Source organism: Eulemur rufifrons, chromosome 17, assembly GCF_041146395.1.
Source record: "Eulemur rufifrons isolate Redbay chromosome 17, OSU_ERuf_1, whole genome shotgun sequence".
Classification (NCBI taxonomy): Eukaryota; Metazoa; Chordata; class Mammalia; order Primates; family Lemuridae; genus Eulemur; species Eulemur rufifrons.
In genome coordinates, this window is record NC_090999.1 from 66721625 (window position 1) to 66743878 (window position 22254).

General features: G+C 39.2%; 1 protein-coding gene across 1 annotated transcript in view; it reads left to right on the forward strand.

Moving 5' to 3' along the window:
• Positions 1-1028: 1028 nt before the first annotated feature.
• The window catches only part of LNPEP (leucyl and cystinyl aminopeptidase), an 85520-nt gene continuing 64294 nt past the window's right edge, over positions 1029-22254 (forward strand). Inside the window, exon 1 of the mRNA XM_069492308.1 lies at positions 1029-1089. Coding sequence (XP_069348409.1) covers positions 1071-1089 — 19 coding nt within the window. The 5' untranslated portion in view covers positions 1029-1070. The remainder of the gene's footprint in view (positions 1090-22254) is intronic.

A 22254-nucleotide genomic window follows, 5' to 3' on the forward strand; every position in this document is an offset into this window, starting at 1 on the left:
ACTGAGGGAGTTTCTGCTTCTGCGGCCTAGCGCCGCGGGGCCTGGCTGCGGGCCCCGGAGGCGGCACCCCCAGGAACCGCAGGTGTTGATTTAAGGCTCGCATCAGGCGGGCCTCCTGCCCACATCCTGCGGCTCCCGCGGCCCGGGCCTGGCGATCCGGAGCCGGGTTTTGTCATCCGCCCGCACGTAGAGGCGGCGCACCGAGCCTCCAGCCCCGGGACGGCGCTCCGGGCGCGCTCAGCCCTGCGGGCGTCTCTGCCCTCCCTTCAGGCTGCTCGCCACCGACCTCGTGGGACACTCCGGCGCGGGCGGGCAGCCCAGCTGAAAACACCCACAGCGCCTGCTCCCTCGGCCTCGGAGAAGTGAGCTCCCGGGAGGCAGTCTCCCCGGGAAACCGACGCTTCGCGCTCCGGACAGCGACCTCCGCCCGCAGGTTCCTGCCCTGCCTTCAGATCTCGGCTTCAGTCGCACCTCCTAAGCGAGGCTTCTCGTCACCACGCCATCCGAATTAGCTACCCACTCACTCCATCCCATCACCCTGATTTAACGCGCGGCGGGCATTGATTTCACTCTCATGTGTCTTCCGTGTTTATTGTCTGCCTCTGGAATGCCCACTCCATGGAGCAGGGACCGTGTGTTTCCGGCGCAGTGCAGGCGTCCGGGCGTCCAGGGCCGGGCGGACACAGTAGGCCCCCACGTCTGCTGAATGACTGAACTTGACCCCCGGCCCCAGGGAACGCCGCAGTCGTCCGGCCGCTCCGGCAGGGGCGGGGCTCGCGCAGGCCCCGCCCGGGCCCCGCCCCCAGCCGAGCGCACTCCTCCCCGGCCTCTCCCCGGAGTCCGGCGGGGGCTGGTCTGTGTTTTTCCCCTTAGCCTCCTCGCTCTTTCTGCAGCCGCCGCGAAAACCCGGCACGGCGGAGCCACAGAGCGGCGGAGCGGCGCGCCCCTTGCGCCACCTCCCCGACAGCCCTCGGAGGCCGCGCTGGGCATGCTCAGTCGGAAGGGCCGCTTCAGCTCGCAGAGTAGGAAGCTTGGGCGCTCCGGCTGCGAGGAGCCGCGGCGGGGGGAAAATGGAGCCCTTCACCAATGGTGAGTGGCGGCCCGAGGCGCCCGGACCTGGGCTCCCTGGGGCCCAGAGGGTCGTGGGCAGTCGTGACACGCGGGGTCGGGCTGCAGTCGCCCCCACCGTGGGCTTCCCACCAGGGCTGGGGGGCGGAGGGAGGGGGTCGGGGGAGGCGGCTGCAGGCTCTGGGGGCAGCGGCCCGTGCGCTGCCAGGGCTGGCGTGAAGGTGGGCGCGGGGGGCGCGGCCGGGTGGGCGAACCGCAAAGTTTGGGCTGCTGTGCGCAGAGGAGTGGGCAGCGGGAAAGTTGGCAGCCCGGGTTTGCCCTCGGAGAAGGCGGTGTTGGCCCCACTCCGGCAGGGAGGGTTAAGCCGCGGCCGCTGCCAAACCCAACTTCTGTGGGGCGCTGGGAGCTGTCCCCCTGCCCTTCACCGAGTTGCTGGCGTGACTTTTCCTAACGGGGCGGGGTAGGGATGGGAGGCTTGGCAGGTTAATGTAGTGGAAGGAAGGGAAACTTGCGGAGAGGCTTGCTCACCCTGCTCGGTGCCGCGGAGCTGCCTGCCCGCATTGCCACCCTCCTGTCCGTCGCCGAGGCGCTCTGCAGGGCGGTCAGGCTTCCTTTCCCTGGCTCCCGATAATTCCAGTTTTTCAGTCGGAGACTCATGAAATATCAAGGGTCAGTCACGGTGATATCACAATGTGTCATGAGGTGACAGTCAAAGCAAGAACCTGCACCCTGCGAACAGCCACAGCCCTTTACTGAATGGAGAGAGTAAATTCCATCCTAGTTAAAACGATGGCTTTTGTTTGGACCAGAAGTGCCGGAGTCACCATGTAGGGGTGAGATGTCTTACCATTTGGCGGCGTTGAGTGTATGGATTCCCTTTTAGGATAGAAAGTAGGAAAACTGCCAATAATGGAGACGACACTCTACAATTAGGGGACTCACTCTTTAGTTGACATGTGTTTTCCTGCGGGTGGTAGGTTACTGCAGGTAGTTAGGATATCGCTATAATAGTAGCCGAAGTCTATCCCTGCTTGGGCGGGTTAGTTGCCATCCAAGAGAGAAAGACATTGCCCACTACATCCCAAACCCCAGCCAGACTTTGTTGTATGCTGTGCTTCACTCATGGGGCTGCGAACAACTCATTATATTCTCCCTGCTCCTAATTCAGAAAGCTTTATTCTACTGCCATCTTTCTGTCTATACTGTTTAATTATTTAGGCTTGATGATGATAACTTTAATTCTGAATTTTCTTTCTCATTCAGGTTCTATTTGTAATTACCAAGGCTCTAAGAATCGTCTGGTAGCTACTCAGAAAATTAAGGAAGATTTGAGCTGAAAGGAACTATAGAGATCGTCTAGTACTTTAGTGTAAAATATGTTTAATACAGGTCGTTAAATCCTGGCAAGTGAATATTCCAAGACTTATTCTTTGTCTTGGAATAGGTAGGTAGAATGCTTTGTTCTAGGTAGAATGGAGCTTCTATGTTAGTGGGATTTAAAATGTGTAATTTCACCTAAATTAAGAAAAAGTCCCCACGACAAGGCTGAGTCACTCATTTGGTCAATATGAGTGCTAGCTGATTTGCTGAACATATACCTACAGAATTAAAATATGTTCTCAAGTCTTAAAATTGGGGTCTTTTCTCCCCTCATAGCATATGCTCCTTTAGGTGCGAATATTTGCAAATTGTCACATTTGGGAGGACAATGGAAAAATCCTAGAGAAGAAAAGAAAAAAAGAAGCAATGCTTCAACCCTCATGTAGGAAATTGGATTTCTGATCCTTTCCTATCTATTTTCCAGATTTCAGAGTCAATGCTGAAGACAGTTTAGCAATGTATCATTTTAGTTAATGTATTTATCACTCCTGAGAGCCTTATCTAACATCCTTTAACTAAGGCAAATAGAAACTCAACATTTAAAGTCAACAAGAAATTAGATGCTAGTAATTTGAGGTGCTTTTTAGGTTTAAGGTAGACTGGGTATTTATTTTAAAACTTTTGAAGGATTGTTATGCAATTTCCTGATGTCTTCAAACATGACACGGTATAGTAGAAAGTATGTTTATCTTTTACAAAGAATATACACATATAATTCTTCCATAGGTCTGGGTGTTCTGCTGCAGAGTATTTAATTATCCATAGAGTTTATGATTGCAGGGTGTATCAAGCTTGGTATTGGATTTTTTTACACATTCGTCCTCTTTTAATAAAATCTTTCCCACTTATACTTTTTCATGTATCTCTGTATATGGAGACAGGTGTGTGAGCTTAACAAAAAGTTTTAATAATTTAAGACCACATATTTTCAGTTAAAATCATGTCAGTAGTTTCACCCTCTAACCTATACATTTGTGAAGGAAGTGAAATTAGTTTCTGTCTTATCATTCCAGCCTTTAATACTCATCTGTTCTAGTAGGGTTTTCTGTAGTTTCTCTGTTTTCTGTCAAAAATTGCTACTGGTATGATCCATTTTTCTTTGGTCCTACTCTCTGCCTGTTGATGATGGGTTCATTTGATGAATATGGTATGTTAACCTGTTCAGGTAGCATAACTGCTGCAACCCATTTAAAATACCTACAGAAAGAGCTTATAAGGCTGGACCTTAGTGCTATGAGTTCTGATTTAGCTAGGACATATTTTTGTCCTTGCCCTTGGGAGGGACTGCTGACTGTTATGTTGAATACTGGACATCCGGTCTGTCTTTGGATCTTTGGTGGCTTTATTACGGTGAGAGAGAGATATGCTGGGATTGGTTTGGCAATAACTATTGTGTCCTGTTAGACAGGTAGAGGTGAAAACTATTAGGAATCGAACTAATAGGAATTGATGACGATTATCTAGGTTTTTTGATAGAGGTTCTAGATCAAGGCAAGTAATTATTTAATGTTTGTCTAGCTTTGTCTTCATTTGCATGAAGGATTGGGATATTTCAGAATAATTTAAATTTGTGTTAAGAAATGCAAATGCCAGGGGCTCAGCCTCAGAATCTGATTGAAAAAGTCTGAGGTTAGACCTAGGAATCTTTTTTTTTCTTTTTTTTATACCAGAGATCTATTATGTAGTGATGGTCCTAGAAATCTGTGACTTCATTTTGAGGATACTAGAAGTGTTCACTAGAAGGGAGCTATTGGGAAGTTTATTAGGTAAGCAAATTCAGGATTTGGAAACATATTGATAGAGAATATCAATATCTTTTCCTGGTATTTTATATGTATGTGTGTGTGTGTGTGTATATGTATGGACACAGAGAGAGAGAGTCTACTTTGTGGTATAGTCTCTAGAGATTGGAAAAGCATTGGTATTTTGAAGTCCCAGAACTGGAAACATAATCTAAATAGTTTTTCATTTTTTTCGTATGAACATAGCTTCAATGAATCTCTTTATTACCACAGCCTGGTGCATAATCAAACAAGGGGGACTTTCCTGCCTCACAAAATTATTTTTGTTTTTGTTTCAGATTGCTATCCAGTTGAAAGTACTTTTCAACTTCCAAAATGGGAAGTCTGGGCAACAAATTAGGTATTTGTGGGTTGTAAGGCAGTATAAAATTGTGATTTCATCTTTTTATCCTACAAATAATTGTTCTGTAGGTATGCATATCTTTCTAAAAAAAATTTGGCATCATTTTTAAAAAATGTAAGCTTTTCACAGTTTGTATTTTTTTTTCTTTCATTCTATGCTAAATTACCACATTGAGAGAAAACCCTTAAGAAATGGAAGATTATAGTTTCTCTGTGTGGTGGAATATAAGTTAAATTCTATTTTTATCCTTCTGTCTTAAGTTTTTTATTTTAGTTGAGGGAAATAAAACTATATAGGAATCGAGTTTAGCATCAACCTACAGTCTAAGGTTGAGAATGCAGCTAGAAACCAAAGCAATTTTTAACTGGAACCTAGTGGTAGAAAAGTTCTTTGCTAGTATCAATTTCCAGAGAAGAGTGTCTTGATACAAGATAAAAAAACAGACGGCATATTTTAGAAACTATTATAACCAGTGATTATCATTTATCCATAGGTGATTCTTGAGAACCCAGCCTGAAAGATATATAGCCAGAAAGATTGGTTGTAAGGAAATTATGTAGAAGACAAGCGAGGGGTAATTTCCTGCTCAGTAATTCGGTCATATACCATCTTCTGAGTGACCACTTACATGTAAACTTTCTGCTAGGCCCAGATGCCGAAAAGCCACAAAAACTCACAAACCTGTCATCAGATAATGCTTACCTGAAAAGAGAAGTAAATTAAAGAGCCTGGTTTTGTTTTCATGCTAATATAAAAATATAGAAATACAGAAGAAATTTTAAAAAAGCAATAAAGCTTTGTCTAAGACAATATTCCAATTAGGAAAGAAATATACAGAATTGTCTTTATAACCTCTTTGTAACTGTATGATATCTGTCACCACTAAGCTCACATTTCCCTTGATTTAGTGTAATATTCCTATTAGGAAACAGCAGCATTGGCCATCTTTGTGAAAACACTGGAAATTGAGAGGTGGAAGAATTTTATCAAGATTACGCCAGAAATTGAGGTTGAGCTAGATTAGGCCTGTGGTTCTTGGCGGCTGAGGTGAGGAGGACGGTGGTGCAGCCACATTGTCAGTGAGTTACCTCACGTCTTAAAAACTGTAAAAGGCTGGAGTTGAGTTAGTACTACTAGGGCTTTCCATAGTGTCATTGGAGCAACCAGAGAGACTGTTTTTTTTTTTTTTTTTTAACTTGAATCCCTACATATGCTCCTTTTCTGAATGTTCACAAGAAATCAGGATTGGGAATGGAGGGAAGTTTCAGATAGAGCCCTGTGGTTCATCTCCTGTTGTATCTATATGTATATCTGGCTTTTGTAGAGAAGGCTGCTCATTGCCCTGGTATTTCTGGGCAGTAAATGAAACATTAAGAGTTCCTGTGTCCATGGAAGGGTGTCCTCCAGGATTCCCTTATAACCTCATCTAGCCTTGTAAATTCGTTTGTGATTGTCCAAGAAGTGCATGTAGGAGTTTGAATCCTACAAAGATCTTTAGGGAAAATTTGGACTTAAAAGGAGAATCAGTCATGAAGATGAAAGAAATGTAGAGATTTGGGGGTAAAGGAAGAAGCTGATAGGCAGAGATTTTCAAAATAGTCATTCTTTGAACCTTGCAAGTCTTTGGCTCAGAAACAAGCCTAGGTTGGAGAGAAGGGCACTGTATGAAGTTTGAAGATAGAATCAGGGTTGGAAGAGGGGAGGTATGTGGGTCTGGTTGGACTAAAGGAATAGAGGGATGAGGAGATGAATGAGTTAAGACTAGCATTTGGAGGCCCTGGCAGGAGATAGAAAACATTTGCCAGGAATGTAATCATACCATCTTTTCTCTTTCATAGTCAGAAAACTCAGTCACTTGTTAGTTAGTACTGTTCACTTTCCTGAGTGTTTTTACATTTCAAGAAACAAAATACAAAGAGGGCTATAGATCCATCTTTTGGCTTGGTAGCAGTCACTTACAGTTCTTTATTGCCTTGTTTTGCCTCACTTTTCTACTGTTGCTGATGGTTGAACAATGAACCGATTAATTTTTTTTTAATTCCATCCTTAGCATCTTAAAGGAGGAGGAAACCAGGTCATTTGCCAAATAAAGAAAATTCAGGCTTCTAAGGGAATTTCAGAAAACAATGGAGAATCAAGTTTAATTGTAGGAGACCCTTTGAAGTTCTTTTCCTTCTGGTGTGTATTGCTTAATGAGTGTCCTCCTGGGCATTCTACATACTTCAAGAATGTAGTCATTGAAACAAAACTGGAGTCAACTGTCTGGACATCTCTAGATGGGGGGGGGGGAGTCCAAAGTCATCTTGAGCCTCCAGTACTATTGGGGGAGGCTATACCAATGATCTGGGATGAAGGGAGTTATAAAAGGCTTCTAGATGTTTCTGCATGGGAATGCTTCTCCAGCTGAGGGAGCAAGAGAGTGGGGAGTGCAGTGAAAGAAGGGTACTTCAGTCAGTTGGGTGTGTGCTTTCCTCTTGCAGTGCGGTAGCATTTCCCAGGCGACTGCCTCAGGTGTCATTCAGTGTCACAGAGGAAATTTCTTGTGGGGAAGGAGGCTTGGGCCCTGGTATTTTTCACAGCTGAGACTGTTATTTTGTAAGATTCAAAACAGAATATTCATCACCAAAACAGCATTGCATCATTCCAAGGTTCTCTTTGGAGGAAAAAATACATAGATATTAGTGGGAGTGATTGGGAGAGCTAAATGTTTTAAAGATCTTTCTTTAAGTTGGTGTTGGTAGTATGATTTGAAGACAGAATCAGTGTAATAGTTGTCTAGTTTCTTCTTGTTGCATAATTATGAGAAGATTCTCAATGGTTAAGTAAGGGAGGCTGCTGGAACCCTTGAGTCTTGGCGGAACTAGTGTGCCCAGATTCATCAAGATCACATGCAGGAGTCTGGGCTGGCATACCCTTATACTTATTAGCAGTAGTTTCTCTGCTCTTTAAACTGGGTGCTAAGTGCCTCAGCCCTTGGGGCCACTGACATTGCCTTTACAGAATCTAAACTGGGTGGCTACATTAAGAAGACAACTCAGGCTAAGCATAGAGTATTGGGTGTTAGTCAGTGGGAATAAGAAATGGATTGTTCTTTAAAGGAGCAGCCTCACTTCCATCTGCATCAATACAGGCTACTGAGAGGCTTGGTAATTTTCCAGCTGAAGGAAGCACACAGAAAAATAACTGAATGTAGAAAGGAGGGTCTATTCTGACTTTGGCATTAAATGATATAACGTGTTGAGTTAGATAGATAGAAATAAGCACATGTTCACTAAAGTGTGCCTAGTTTTGTTGAAGTCTGGGTGTTCGTTGCGGTGGGGTACATAGTTCTGTTTTAATTAATTGCCAATTTTGGAAATACTATTGAGATAAAGACTTGAAGAATTCATGCATAGAAGCTTTTCTTGGCATGTAATTGAATGACAATGACTATTAGTAGAAAATATGTAGTTACAATCCCTGCTTTTTGAGTAATCATCACTAATGTTTTAAATGGGTTAACAATAAGCAAACTGTTCTTCAGTCAGTTGTAAACTGATGGCAGAGTTATGCTGTAGAGATTTAAGACTGTCATACACCTTGTGTTTTATCAATCTGATAAGTAAGATAGAAAAGTATTTCAGAGAATTATCAGCAAAATAATCCTTTGTTTAAAGCCCTCTGAAATCAGGGCTGGCAAATTTATTTACTTTTATAACACACAAGATTTCTGTATACACTGAAGAGTTCTTATAAATTTCCTTTTCACATCTTATTCTGTTAAATAACTTACAGATATTCATTATGACTAGTGCTATTTTTCATTTTAAATAAGGAATTATGATAAGTTAAGATATTCTTTTAAAACTATCGTATATCCAGTGTATGGAATTAAAAATAAATTTTTTACCTTTAGATCTTATGGTATTTGCAGCTATACAGATTTGCCTGAGAGATTAATGAGCATAAATATTTAGGCATCATTGACAATTTCTTTTTACAGCTAAATTTTTCTGAGAGGGTCCCTGAGGGTTGCTAAGGACTAGGGAACCTATATTATGAGAAAGATTTAAAAAATACTTACAAGATAAAGATTGTTAATTTGATTGGGGGACAATTTTGATATAAATGCAAACAGGGTAAATAATTTAGCCTAGGAAAAGAAAATTGAAAATTGGGGCTAAAATAATTTGATTTTTCCCTTAACAAGGTTATTGGCTATCTTTTGAAGTGAATAAAAGGGCATATCTTTATGTGAATTTTCATCATTGTCATACGATAAATATAAGGATAAAGCAGCCAAATGCTATCAGTATTCACTCTTGTTTGTGTTTTTTACTTCATGAGATACCATGTTGTATGTTGACTTGATGCTTTTTCAATGTCCTCTGGCCAGAATTTTTAACTATGGTACTTCTTTTGTGGTATCAACAATATTTTTGTCCCTCTGTGGCATTGACAAGTGCTTTGAATACCTAGTTGTTCAGTAGAACTCGATGGTTATTATTAGAATTTTGTACATTATTGTAAATTTTTAATTTTCTCTTGATTCTGTGTTAATTCCATTGTGGATAGCAACCAGAGAAAATACAGAGAGAATATATTGTACCAAAAAAGTTTTAGAAGATGAATACTTTGGGCTTAATTCTATTTTATTGAAACCAGAGAATGCTGGGATTCAAATCTATTTAATTTTTCTTTTTAAAAAGTTTTTCCGTTTTTTTTCTTTTTGAATTTCTTCCTTTTTACATCGTGTTAATAACTCGTTCTTCCTCTCTTATTTTTATCACCTAGACTAAAAATTTAACAAACCAAAATTACTTCTCCAGGTCTCCATGCTCTGTTCTTCTTTTTTGTGGGGCTGGGGGCAGGTGTTGGGAGTGGAGATCAGAGAAGAAGCATAGAGTAAAAAGTTTAATAGAGTCTTCCTGTATACTGTTTTAAACTGCTTCAATTAACAGATATTTTAAATTTGTTTTGTTTTTGACTTGTGCCCATTTGTCTTTTTTAAAAGAGAATAGCTTTTAAAAAGATGCCCTCCCAAATAAATACATTAAATACATTAAAATATACCTTTACTGTATGCTAACTTGTTCCAAGCTTTGTTCTTAAATGTAGACTTACAAATCTGAATGCAGTGTGGTTCTTGCCCTTGAGGTACTTACATTCTGGTGGAAATTAATTTTTTAAAAATTATTGATATGAAAATATAAATTAGTACACTCCTCGAACGTGAAATTACAGGTTCCATCCCTCACCTTTTCCTTCAGATACATTTGGTTTTATATTCTTTTTTTTTTTTTCCACTTTGTAGGTGTATCTATCCATGGGTCTAAGTTATTTTGTTAAGACTACTTACTGTATAGTGTAGCATAATATGAAGAGCAGTTCAGATTATTGCATTCAGATCCTCGCTCTTTACTCACTAGCTCTGTGATTTTTACTTAGGGATAGTATCTGGATGTTTTAATATATTTAGTTAAAAAACTAAAATGTGCACTCAAAACTTTTTTGATACTAGCAGTGGTCTAAGATACATGGTGGTTTGGGCATATTCCAGCCATAGTGAAAATTATGAAGAATTGGAAACAAATGGTATTTCTTGTATCTTCATTTTTTACTAAAGGCTTGAGGCCAGTATAGGAGGACTCCTTCCATTTCATATTTATTGACAATTATGAATTTGCAACACATTCAGGAAAGTGTTGCTTAAGAGTGGAGGAGCTCTTCCTGCCTACGTCCAGTTTAATTCTGGCTTAGGTATGCTTTCATGGTTCCTTCAAGCAAATGCTATATGCAACACCTCATTATTCATACAAGCAGAACTTGTTTCAGTCTTCACCAAGTATTAAATATAGTTTGTCTGTTAAGTAGAGTTGAAATAGTTAGGAGTTTAAGACCAAAAGGGGCAGTGTTAACATAAAGATACAGAATAAGGGTATTTCATTAACTTGTAACAAGGCCTGCATTTCTTAAGCATCAGGAATGCAAACAAACATGTCCATAATATTATGTGTTTAAGTTCATACCTATTTTGTTATGCTTCCTCACAGGAAGCTTAATAAGAAGCTAGTTTTACTAATGAATTTGTGTTTCTGCTAGTGACTGTTTCCCTTATTTTATTATTATTTATGCTGAATGAATATAACTTGGCATCAGCTTTTGGCTCTGAGAATCTACTATAAATTATTAGCAGTTTACCTCCCTACTTCTACCCTGCCATGAGTCTCGGGATCTATTTTTGTTTTTTTCTCACAAAGATTATATTTTGAACTTCTGAAACACATAAGCTAGTGATTTCGACCAAACAGCAAGGTGAAGTATATAAGAAACAATCCTTTAAGTGTTTGGTGGCTATATGGGTAGATTGCATGGGAAGAGAGTAGAGGCATTTCCCCACCGTGGACCACAGTTGTTCCTGCGAAACCTCGGGGTAGAGAGATTACATTTTCCCACAGGGATAAGTTATTGAAGTCTACATTTCTGCCCAAGGATGCTCAAATAAGCATAAGTGGTTTATTATAAAAGCAGAAATATCACTTGTTTAGGACTCCATTTTCTAAATGGTTAAAACTACATTTTGTGTTCTATATAAAGAATGTACATGCTTGTTCAACTAGGAACCATTAATTACATATAGCAGATAAAAACACAGTTCTTATGTATTTGCTACTATGGTTGGCATCTAACATACTGCTCCACATGTATTAGATGCTCAGTAAATGTTATCTGAGACAAATACTTCTTCAGACAACACCAAAACAAATAAATAACAATTTTGTTTTGTTTGTGCTCTTAAAGGTCTTCCTTTCTTTTTCTTCCTTTCCTTCCTTCTCCCTCCTCCCTCCTCCCTCCCTCCCTTTCTCTCTGCCTTCCTTCCCAGAAAGTTCAGCACTCTTTTTCTTTTTCTTTTTCTATAAACGTTTCCACAGCAAACAGAGTAATTCCCATTTTGGGGGAACATTCTAATCAGTGTTCATTCAGCTTCCCTTTCTGCTGAAATGCATTTATTGTGCATTTGCTGTATTTCAGACCCTATGCTTTATACTGAAAAGACAGTGCTAAAACACCATCTCGGTGTTTCAGGGGAAGGAAGATAATGTGGAGGTAGAGGAGTCTCTTACTCTGAAGCATTTGCAAAATCAAAATTAAAGATGGACCCGACATTTCCCTCCTTTCTTTCATCTTCTGTGATAGCTGCTGTGCATTTATGACCTAAGTAGTACAGTTAAATCAATTTCTCTTCCTGTAGTGCTTCAGGGCCTTTGGCTGACCTGTATTGGGGCACTTTACCCTTCATTAGAGAGCCACAAAAACAATTCCCAAGTCAATTAGATTCAACTTGTAAAAAGATATTTCCTCATATCCCATAGAGATGCTAAGAAGGCATGAATTTGGTCACATATGACCTTTCATGTGGTCTAATGGGAAGAGTAAAAAAGGTAAAGTGATGTCACAGCTGTTAATGAGGAAAAGCCACTGAAAGGCAGGATTCCATTAGTTGACATAACTGAATAAGTAGTGTTATGAGTTAGTCGCAGTATGAGTTGAGGTATGAAAGCATGAATTTTAGACCTTCTGTTAACCAGGGGGAAAAATGTGGAGGTTTCTGTCCTGGTGTTCATCAAAGGATGAAAGTCAAATGACGTTTTGAGAAGAACAAAACCTAAACAACTCCTTAATGGCCACATAACATAAATTACGATGTGTGGTATTGTGAAGACACTGATTCACTACTCCCTTCCCCCTTAAGAAAGTTTCCATTCCTGCCCCCTCCCCCTACTCAGTATGTTTATGGAGTGATCATGTGGGAACAGACTATAGGCAGTGCATTAGTCTGCTTTGGCTGCTGGGATGAAATAATACAGACTAGGTGGCTCAAACAGCTGAAATGAATTTTCTCACAGTTTTGGAGGCCAGTGTAGTACAAGATCAAGGTGTCTGCACAGTTAGTTTCTCTGGTGAGGGCACTCTTCCTCACTTGCAAATAGCTGCCTTCTTAGTGTGTCCTCATATGACTTTTGCTCTGTGCAGGTGTAAAGGAGAGAGCTTTGGTGTTCATCTTTTTCTAAGGACACCAATGCTATTGGATTAAGCCCCACTGTTATGGATGGCCTCGTTTAACCTTAATTACCTCCTTAAAGGCTCTATCTCCAAATATAGTCACATTGGGGGTTAGGGCTTTTTATATGAATTTGATTTTGTAGGGAGCACAATTCTGTGTAGAACAGGAGCCTTCACTTTGAACGGTTTGTTTCTGGAAACCTCAGGGTAAAGAAGATTCTGTTTTTCCACAGGCATAAGTTATTGGTGTTTACATTCCTGCCTGAGGATGCTCAAAGAAGCATATATGGTTAAGTTCAGTTGTTTTCTGGATGCAGGAATCCAGAATGATGCAAAACATCTTGTCCCATTCCTGTCCTGTGATGGAGTGATCCAGACCTTTTGTGTTTATTTACTTTGTGTATATACTTTATGTGCTTTTTCAAACAGTATACTGAAACTTGCATGTTTGAATCAAGATATCTGGAGACTTTGGTAGTTTCTTCTTTCTCTCTGAAGGCAGAATTAATGTTTCTCAAACTTTTTGGTCTCAGGACCTCTTTTATACTCTTAAAATTATTGTGAACCCCTAAGAGCTTTTTAATAAAAAAAGAACTATTTTCCAAAACAAAAAGATTAGTGAGAGGCATTATTTTACAACTAGATTATCAGATTTGCTGCTGCATTCAGTCTGTTGTAATAGCACATGTCACGTAGCCTATGGAAAACTCTACACTCATGAGAGAATGGGAGTGAAAACGCAAATAATATCTTATTATGAAAATAGTTTTGTCTTTGAAGACCTCCAGAGAGGGTATCAGGGATTTCCAGGTGTGCCTGTACCATATCTCGAAAACTGTTACTCTAAACGTTAATCTTGCCTTTTTCAGGAACTGGAGAGGGATGCTCTAGGAGCCCACAGTGGGTAGGAAGTGGAGCTGTTGGAATTGGGCAGCAAGTTTCTTTAGATAGATCTAGGTCACAGGAAGGGGAAATGCTCTGGCCAGGCATATCTGACAAGCCACATTACCAGATGCCTTGGTTATTTGAAGATTCTACCGTCATTTATTTCAGCCCTGAATAGTTCTAACGTAGGGAGGACACAGATTTTTAAAACTAATTACCTTAAAAAATAATTGATTTTTATCCATTTTCTATTTATATCGTTACTGAAGGGTTTTTAACAAACTGCTCCATCCCCAACACCCCCAGCTCCTCAACACATACGTAATAAAGATTCGTCATTTAACTTCTCAGCCCTCTAGTGATTTCTTAGACTTACCTTAATTTTAGTGAATTAAAATCCTATTTGGCTAAGTTGAATTATTTTTTTTCTACTTGTATGATCTGTGGACCCAGGAGTCCAAGATAATGTAAAACTCTTTGTTTCATATCTGCCACAGAAGGATCTAGACTTTTAAGAGGACTAAAATCCATTTCGGGCCATAAATGACTGGGATTGATCTGCTTTCCCAAGCTCTGCCCGTGGGCCTAACCAGGTCAACTGGGACACGCCTGTGGGGTTTGACTACACCTGGAACAGATAGTTAATTTGTAATTAGCTTGCTGTAAAATTTCCATGTGGCAGGCAGTGGGGAAAGGAGGGTATTTCGGTGAGCTGTACACTGATTTTCATCTAGGTGTTCTCCACACATAAGAAACCAGGTTGTATGAAAGAGAGCTTGACCCTCACGTTCCTGATTGGCATTTTGTGTTAGTTTAAAATGCTAGAAAGGTATAAACACAGGCAGGTCTGATCACAAAATGGTTGGAGATCTTTTGTCCTTTTCTTAGAGCAAATTTAGTAGAGGAGTTTGATTAGCACCTAAGACTTGCTTAAACATGAACCACTAATTTTTTTCTTTCCACTGACAACTGCCACCTCCACCCTTCCTTCCTCTCTCCACATGCCCCTCTGTCACACACATGGACATATGAGGTCATTTAAGGTATAGTTTATCCCATAGAATAAAATGAAATGGAAAAGGACGTTTAGTCCCTGCATCTTGGTTTCCCTTACATGAAACCTAATATGTGGCCAAATAATACGTTGCCTTATATAGAAATGTGTGGTTCTCTCATTTCTGGGATTTTCATGTGTTTCTCTTTGTTGGTCTGAAAGTTTTCTCTTGCCCATTTGTATTTTGATATTTTCTTTTTTCAGCGAAACTGTTAATTTCTAGGAAGCAAACCAGATCTATGTCTTAGTTTGTATAAACTATTTTATGTTTTTATTTTTTTACTCCAAGATGTGTTGACAGAGGTTAATATAAAAAATGCTTGTGTGGCATAATTCAAAAGTTATCTGATTCTGAACCTGTAGCAGTTTATAACCAGTGTTTGTCAATTTATGTTCGCTTTTGTCCTCGAGGTTAGGGAATGCTTACCAGATCATTAAAAGTATCTGTCAAGCCTTTGACTACTAGGTACATTGCAGAATAAATAAAACTGTTGCTGGTGCATATTTTGTATTAACCTGTCCACAGCAAGGTTGTCAGTGATCTTAAGGCTCTCTGTAGATGTTACTATTGTGTTATGGCATGATAAAATAGAGATAATTAAAACCATGAAGTTCAAACTTTAAGTTATCAATAACAACTCTAAAGCAGTCTTCCTTTCCTCTCCTCCCAAAATACGACATGCGATAAACTGTGATTAAATGTAAACATGTGCATTCTGGAGTGTACATGTAAGTTCAGCTGACTGAACTAGAGTTCTATAAAATTACATGATACACTACCCATCCTAACCCGTTTGTTCAAAATACCTTGAAATACTTATTAACATTATAGAGAATTAGTCCTTCACCCTGCTGGTGTTTATAGTAAGTGTCATAAATACTTCCACAGAGAAGACCTTGTGTCGTTTCTTTACTTGAGTGGTCTGAAAGTTTTGTGGAACAAAGACCTGGATGGAATCTGGAATGTGAATGTGCAATAATTGTTCAAATGAATAAGTCTCTAAACTTAGCCTTTGTGTAATTAAAATCGGGGTACTGAAGTATTACATATTCCTGATTCTTCGTATTATATTTTTTAAACTTAAAGTCAAAACAAAACAAAGAAACACACCTTTCAATCCACCCCTCTCTTTATACCCACTTCTTGGCAACCACTGATATGCTTTCTGTCATTATAGATATTTCTAGAATTTTATATAAATGGAATTTATATAGATTAGATTGTATAGATTTTATATAAATCTCATATAAATGACATTATACAGTGCTCCTTTTTGGCCTGTCTTCTTTGACTCAGCATAATAGTTTCTTTTTAAACAATGGCTGAATAGCATTCCATTGTATAGGTATACCATAATTTATCTATTTACTGCTAGATGGATATTTTTTCCAGTTTTGGGCTGTTATGATTAAAGCTGCTGTGAACACTCTAGTACAAGTCTTTGTGTGGACATTGGTTTTGGTTTTTCTTGGGTAAATACGTAGGAGTCTATTGGTTGGATCATCTGGTAGCTGTATGTTTTAACTTTTTTGTTTCTTTTTTAAAAAAATAGTTTTTAAAAAATTTCAGTAGGTTTAAGGGATACAAGTGTTTTTTTGTCTTTTTTTTTTTTTTTTTGAGATGGAGTCTTACTTTGTCACCTGGGCTAGAGTGCCCTGGCATCAGCTTAGCTCAGAGCAACCTCAAACTCCTGGGCTCAAGCGATTCTCCTGCCACAGCTTCTCGAGTAACTGGGACTACAGGCACACGCCACCACATCTGGCTAATTTTTCTATTTTTAGTAGAGACGGGGTCTCACTCTTGCTCAGGCTGGTGTGGAACTCCTGACCTCAAGTGATTGTCTCACCTTGGCCTCCCAGAGTGCTAGGGTTACAGGCATGAGCCACCAAGCCCGGCCACAAGTGTTTTCTTTGTTACATAGATGAATTGTATAGTGAAGTCAGGGCTTTTAGTGTAGTCACCCCCATAATGTACATTATACCTGATAGGTAATTTTTGATCCCTCGACCCCCTCCCAACCTCCTTTCTAAGTCTCCAAAGTCCATTATAACAGTCCACGTGGCCACGTGGCCTATCATTTGGCTCCCACTAGTGAGTGAGTTCATGGGGGTATTTGTTTTTCTGTTCCTGAGATGCTTCACTTAGGATAATGGCTCCAGTTCCATCCAAGTTGCTACAAAAGACATTATTTCATTTTTTTATGGCTGAGTAGTACTGCATGTTATATATATATGTGTGTGTATACACACACACACACACACACGCACACCACATTGTCTTTATCCACTTAGTTGATAGGCACTTACGTTAATTCCATATCTTTGCAATTGTGAATTGTGCTGCGCTAAACATACATATGTCTTTTTGATATAATGACTTCTTTTCTTTTGGGAAGATACTGAGTAGTGGGATTGCTAAGATACAAACCATCTTCCAAACTGGTTGTTAATCATTTCACATATTCATCAGCAGTAAATGAGAGTGCTGATTAATTTGGTATGGTTGATCTCTTTAATTTAGCCAAACCAATGGGTGTGTAGTCATATCTCAATGTGGTTTTAATTTGCACATCCCCGATGACTACTGATGTTGCACATCTTTTCGCGTGCGTGCACACTCGCATGTGTGTGTGTGTGTGGCCATCAGTTCAGCTTCTTTTATGAAACGGCTATTCAAATCTTTTGCCCATTCCTTTATATTGTATTATTTGTCATCTGACTGAGTGGTAAGAATATTTCATATATTCTGGATACATGTTTACAGAAAGATATATATACATACACATATAGAACGCAAATATATATAATAGTTTTCTCTCTATAAAAACACTAAAGATGTTGCTCCATCATTTTTGAGCCTCCATAGTTTTCTATTAAGAAATCCACAATAATTTGAATTATTATTATCCTCTATATAATATGTTGGGTTTTTTTCTAGTTGGTTTTGAGTTTTTCTTTACTTTTAGTTTGCAGCAGTTTGGTTATATGTGTCTCGGTTTGGTTTTCTTTGGGCTTATCCTTTTTTAGGTTCATCAAGCTTCCTGAATCTATAAGTTTGTGAAGTTTTGAGTATTGTTTCTTCAGATAATTTTTCTATTCAAATACTTTTCTCCTGTTAATCTGGAACTCCAACTACATATGTTTTAGTCCTTTTGATATTGTCCTACAGGTTCCTGAGGCACTGTTCATTTTTTCCTCAATATTTCTTTTCTCTGTGTTCTTCAAATTGAATATTTCTGTTTATCTTTTAAGTTCATTGATTTTTCTTTCTTTGTGATCATGATTCTGCTCTTGAGGCCATTTAGTTAATTTTTTATTTCAGAATTTTTTTTGTTTAAAACTTTAATTTTGGTTCTTTTTATATGTAAGTTTCTATTTCTCTGCTGAGAATTTTTACTTTCTCATTTATTTCAATATGTTCATCTTTGCCTCACAGAGCATAATTATAATTACAGCTTTAAAATATTTGATAATTCCATCATCTGTTGATTACCTTTTCCATTGAGGATTGTTTGCATTTTCTTGGTCCTTTTTATGTCAAGTAGTTTTGGTTTGTATCCTGGACGTTGTGAAGGTTGTATCGTGGAGACTCTTTTATCCTCTGAAGTATATTGATATTTTTGTTTTAGCAGACAGTCACTCTGCTCAGGTTCAGACTTGGAGTTGTGTTTCACTGTCTGTGGATATCAATATCAATTCAGTTCTCCTAGGCTTTGTATAGTGGGCAGAATAATGGTCTCCAAAGATGTCCATGTCCTAATCCCTGGAGTCTGGGAATATTTTAGGTAACATGACAATGAGGAGTTAAGGTTGCAGTTAGAGTTAAGGTTGCTAATCAGCTGACCTTAAAGAGATTATCTAGGTGGGCCAATGCAGTCATAAGAGTCCTTAAAAGTGGAGGAGGGAGGCAGAAGAGCCGATATCAGAGTGTTAAAGTATGAGAAAGACTCAACTAGCCATTGCTGTCTTTGAAGATGAAAGGGGGACCCAAGCTAAGGAGTGCAAGCAGATTTCTAGAAGCTGGAAAACACAGGAGCACAGCACTCTTGATATTTTGATGTTGGCCCAGTGAGACCCATTTTGGATTTCTGACCTTCAGAGCTGTAATGTAATAAATTTGTATTGTGTTAACCCACCAAGTTTGTGGTAATTTGTTACAGCTGCAATAGAAACTAATATACTTTGCTGTATTGATTCTGGTCAGTTCTGCACATACATAGCTTAGAGGTGGTTCTGTAACTTTTGCAGGTTCATATACAGATTTAGGGGATCCTCCTCTCTGATTCTCTCCCCTCTGGTATTTTGCCCACACTGTGTAGTCTACTGGTTTCTCTGGCTAGAAATATGGAACTCATTGGAGTTTTACCTATTGGCATTGCCACACTACTCAGTGACTAAAGCCTGCCCTCAGGGCAGAGTGGAGAAAGTAAACGAAACTAAAACAGAAAACTCACCCACGTGTGGATTGCTTCAGCAAGTTTGGACTCCATAATCCACCATAAAGTGAAGTGAAAATGTTTAAGACACCTGTGAAGTTATCTGAGTGCAAAATTTGTCTAGACTTTCACAGTTATTTTCCTACTCTTTTACAGTTGTCTCATACCTAATTCAACAACAGTGTTAATGGCTTGCCTTTATCGAGTTTTTCGAAAAATTTCAGCTGATTTTCTCAGAATTGCCTTCTTCATCTGCTTTGTAAGTTAATTGAATTACCAAATAGCTTTACCAATAATAACTGGAAATGCCACAGCTGATTTTGGGCAAGCTCCTAACTCCACTGGAGTATGTAGGAGGGGAGCCGACCCGCCATGAATGTTAGGCATGCTGTGGGTACCAGTCGTATTTGTTTTTTAATACCACCATAACAAATTATCACAGGTTTGAGCAATACAACACAAATTTATTACCGATCAGTTCTCCAGGTCATAAGCCTGACATGGGTCTCACTGGGCTATAATCAAAAGGGGTTGGCAGGGCTGTGTGTTCTTTTCTGTAGGCTTTGAGTAGGACCCATTTCCTTCACTTTTTCAGCTTCTAGAGGTCACCCACATTCCGTGGCTTCCAGCCCCTTTCTTTCATCATCAAAGCTACCAAAGGCAAGTGAAGTCCTCTTCATTACTTCACTCTGATCTTTTCTTCTGCCTTTTATAGACCCCTGTGATTATACTGGGCCCTCCCGGATAATCTCTCTCTCTCAGGATCTTTAACCATGTCCCTAGGGATTAGGACATGGACATCTTGTGGTGGGGGGTATTATTCTGTCTACCATACCAATCTTATTTACTGTCAATCTTATTTACAGAGGATATGGAGAGTACTGGTTAATATGGTGAGCTGGTGAAGTAGACATTGGCTACTATTTGTAGAAGTAATGTTTGAACAAAGGATATATTCCAAGATAGTTTCTACAAGATTGATTTTATTTTTCAGAAATTATAATTAAGTTGCAGTTAATATAACTACCTCTGTATTTACAAGTTGTGGTGTTCTGTGGGTAGAATTGAAGAAGGTATGGGAGTAGGATATTGTGGCATAGCTCATAATATACCAAAATTTGATCCTTGGTCAGTTCAACCAAATATCTATGTAAACACATTTATCTAATTTAATAATTTACTGACATTTTCTTTATTTTAACTTTTGATAAAGTTTATAGCCATTTATTTTAGACAGGGTGATTTTTGAAGATTTCTGTGACATTTTAATAGATATGATTGTTTTAAGACAGTTTTAGTTTTAGATTTTAAAAATCTGGCTTAGCTAAAGCTCTAACTCGGCAGCTAATTCTCCATATTTGACCAAATTGAGTATTGGGGGATTTTCTGACCCTGGGAAGATCTAAAATTTTTGGTTATGAGAATTTCTTATATATTTCGAATTTCAAGCCTTATGCATGGCTCTAATATCAAGAATAGTAATAAATAATAATATGTATATTTCAACACATTTTTAATCCATCTTTCTGCTTTTAAAATTTATTTCCATCCACAGATTTCTGAATTGAATTTATCAAATAAATATTTTTAACTAGAAGAAATGTTTACTGATGGATATGTGAATCAAAATCAGATTGACCTTTAGTTGAGGTCACAAGTCTCCTGAAAAATAGCTGGAGTAAATAGCTGCAATAAAACTTGGTTCAGTGCTGCGGTCCCCAACTCCCTGGCGTTGGACTGGCAGCGGGGGGCAGCATAGCAGGAGGTGAGCAGCGGGGGCGAGTGGAGTGAAGCCCCACCTGCACCCACAGCCTTCCCCATCGCTGGCATCACTGACCGAGCCCTGCCCTCACCCCCGCCCCCTGTCAGATCAGGGGCAGTGGAGGCATCAAGACCCTCGTAGGAGCTCCAACCCCACTTTAAACTGCACATGCAAGGCATCCAGGTTGCAGGCTCCCTGTGAGAATCCAACCGTCTGATGATTCTGAGGTGGAGCCGAGTCTGGATGCATCCCCCCCACCCATGGAAAAACTGTCTTCCATGAAACCAGTCCCTGGTGTCAAAAAGGTTGGGGACCGCTGGTTCAATGAATACATCTAAACTAAAACTTTAAAAATACCCAAAACCATGCCATATGATTTCCTATAAACCTATGGTTAATAAAATGCATTTTGGCCAAATTCTGGACTATAGGTCGGGGGTTATCCATTTCCTAAATAAGTACCTTATCAGCCAGGCCACTGAGTTCTGTGTTACAATAATGATAGTTCAACCATTGATTTTTCCTTTTGTGATGATCATATGTTCAGACCAGTGTTTTTAAGAAGACAGGAAAATAGTAAAATGTGTTAGAAATATTTTCATCAAAAAACAAATTACAAAATTAGTAAGTGAAATTTCATTGCTTAGGTAGAAAACATTTATATTAGAAATTATACAGAGTCTCTCATCCCAAATACTACATTTTACTGTTCCAGGAATCATCTGGTACTACAGGAGAAAAAAGAGACAGCAGATAAATTTTTCTCAAAAAATCAACTATAGTACATGAGAAATTTCTCTAAAAATATAATTTTTTCCACAATCACATCCGGTTTCTGTTTTGTCTGAGATCAAGGTGAAATTGTGTTGCTCAGTCCTGAACTGTCAGTTTGTCTGTGTCTGCAATGATTTTTATTCTTCTGTTTTGGTCTTAAAGTCTTCAGAATTTATATTATAATAAGATGTAAAAACTCATTTAAAAATTGAATTTTTTGTTCTTTTTAAAGGAAAAAGAATATCTGAAATAGAATAATAACCTGTAGCATCTTGTAGACATGCTTCAGTTAATGAATGCTTGGACAATTTTAGGACTTTGAGGACAATTTTAGTCCTATTATTTGAAAAGGACTCACTTTAAAAAAAAAAAAATTTGTCTACCATGCAAGAACATATGAGGTCTTTGAGGTTGCTTAACCATTTCCTGTAAGTCTGGGAAAGTGGTTGTTTTCAAAATCACCAAGCTGAATTTGGGTAGAACTAAACTTAGCTGAGCAGTTCTGTGGGTTAAATTCACTTATTGCTTCACTTCCATCTTCCTGTAGAAAAGTTAAAATTTAAAAATTAAAAAGAGAAGTCTCCTGGGTTCCTATCATTTTTACTAACTGGCTGAATATTTTTGGGTAAAGTCAGTTGTTTTATCTATAAATATAATAGGATTAGAGATTCTCTAAAAGAGGTTCTAGTTTTCTAAAACAACAATAG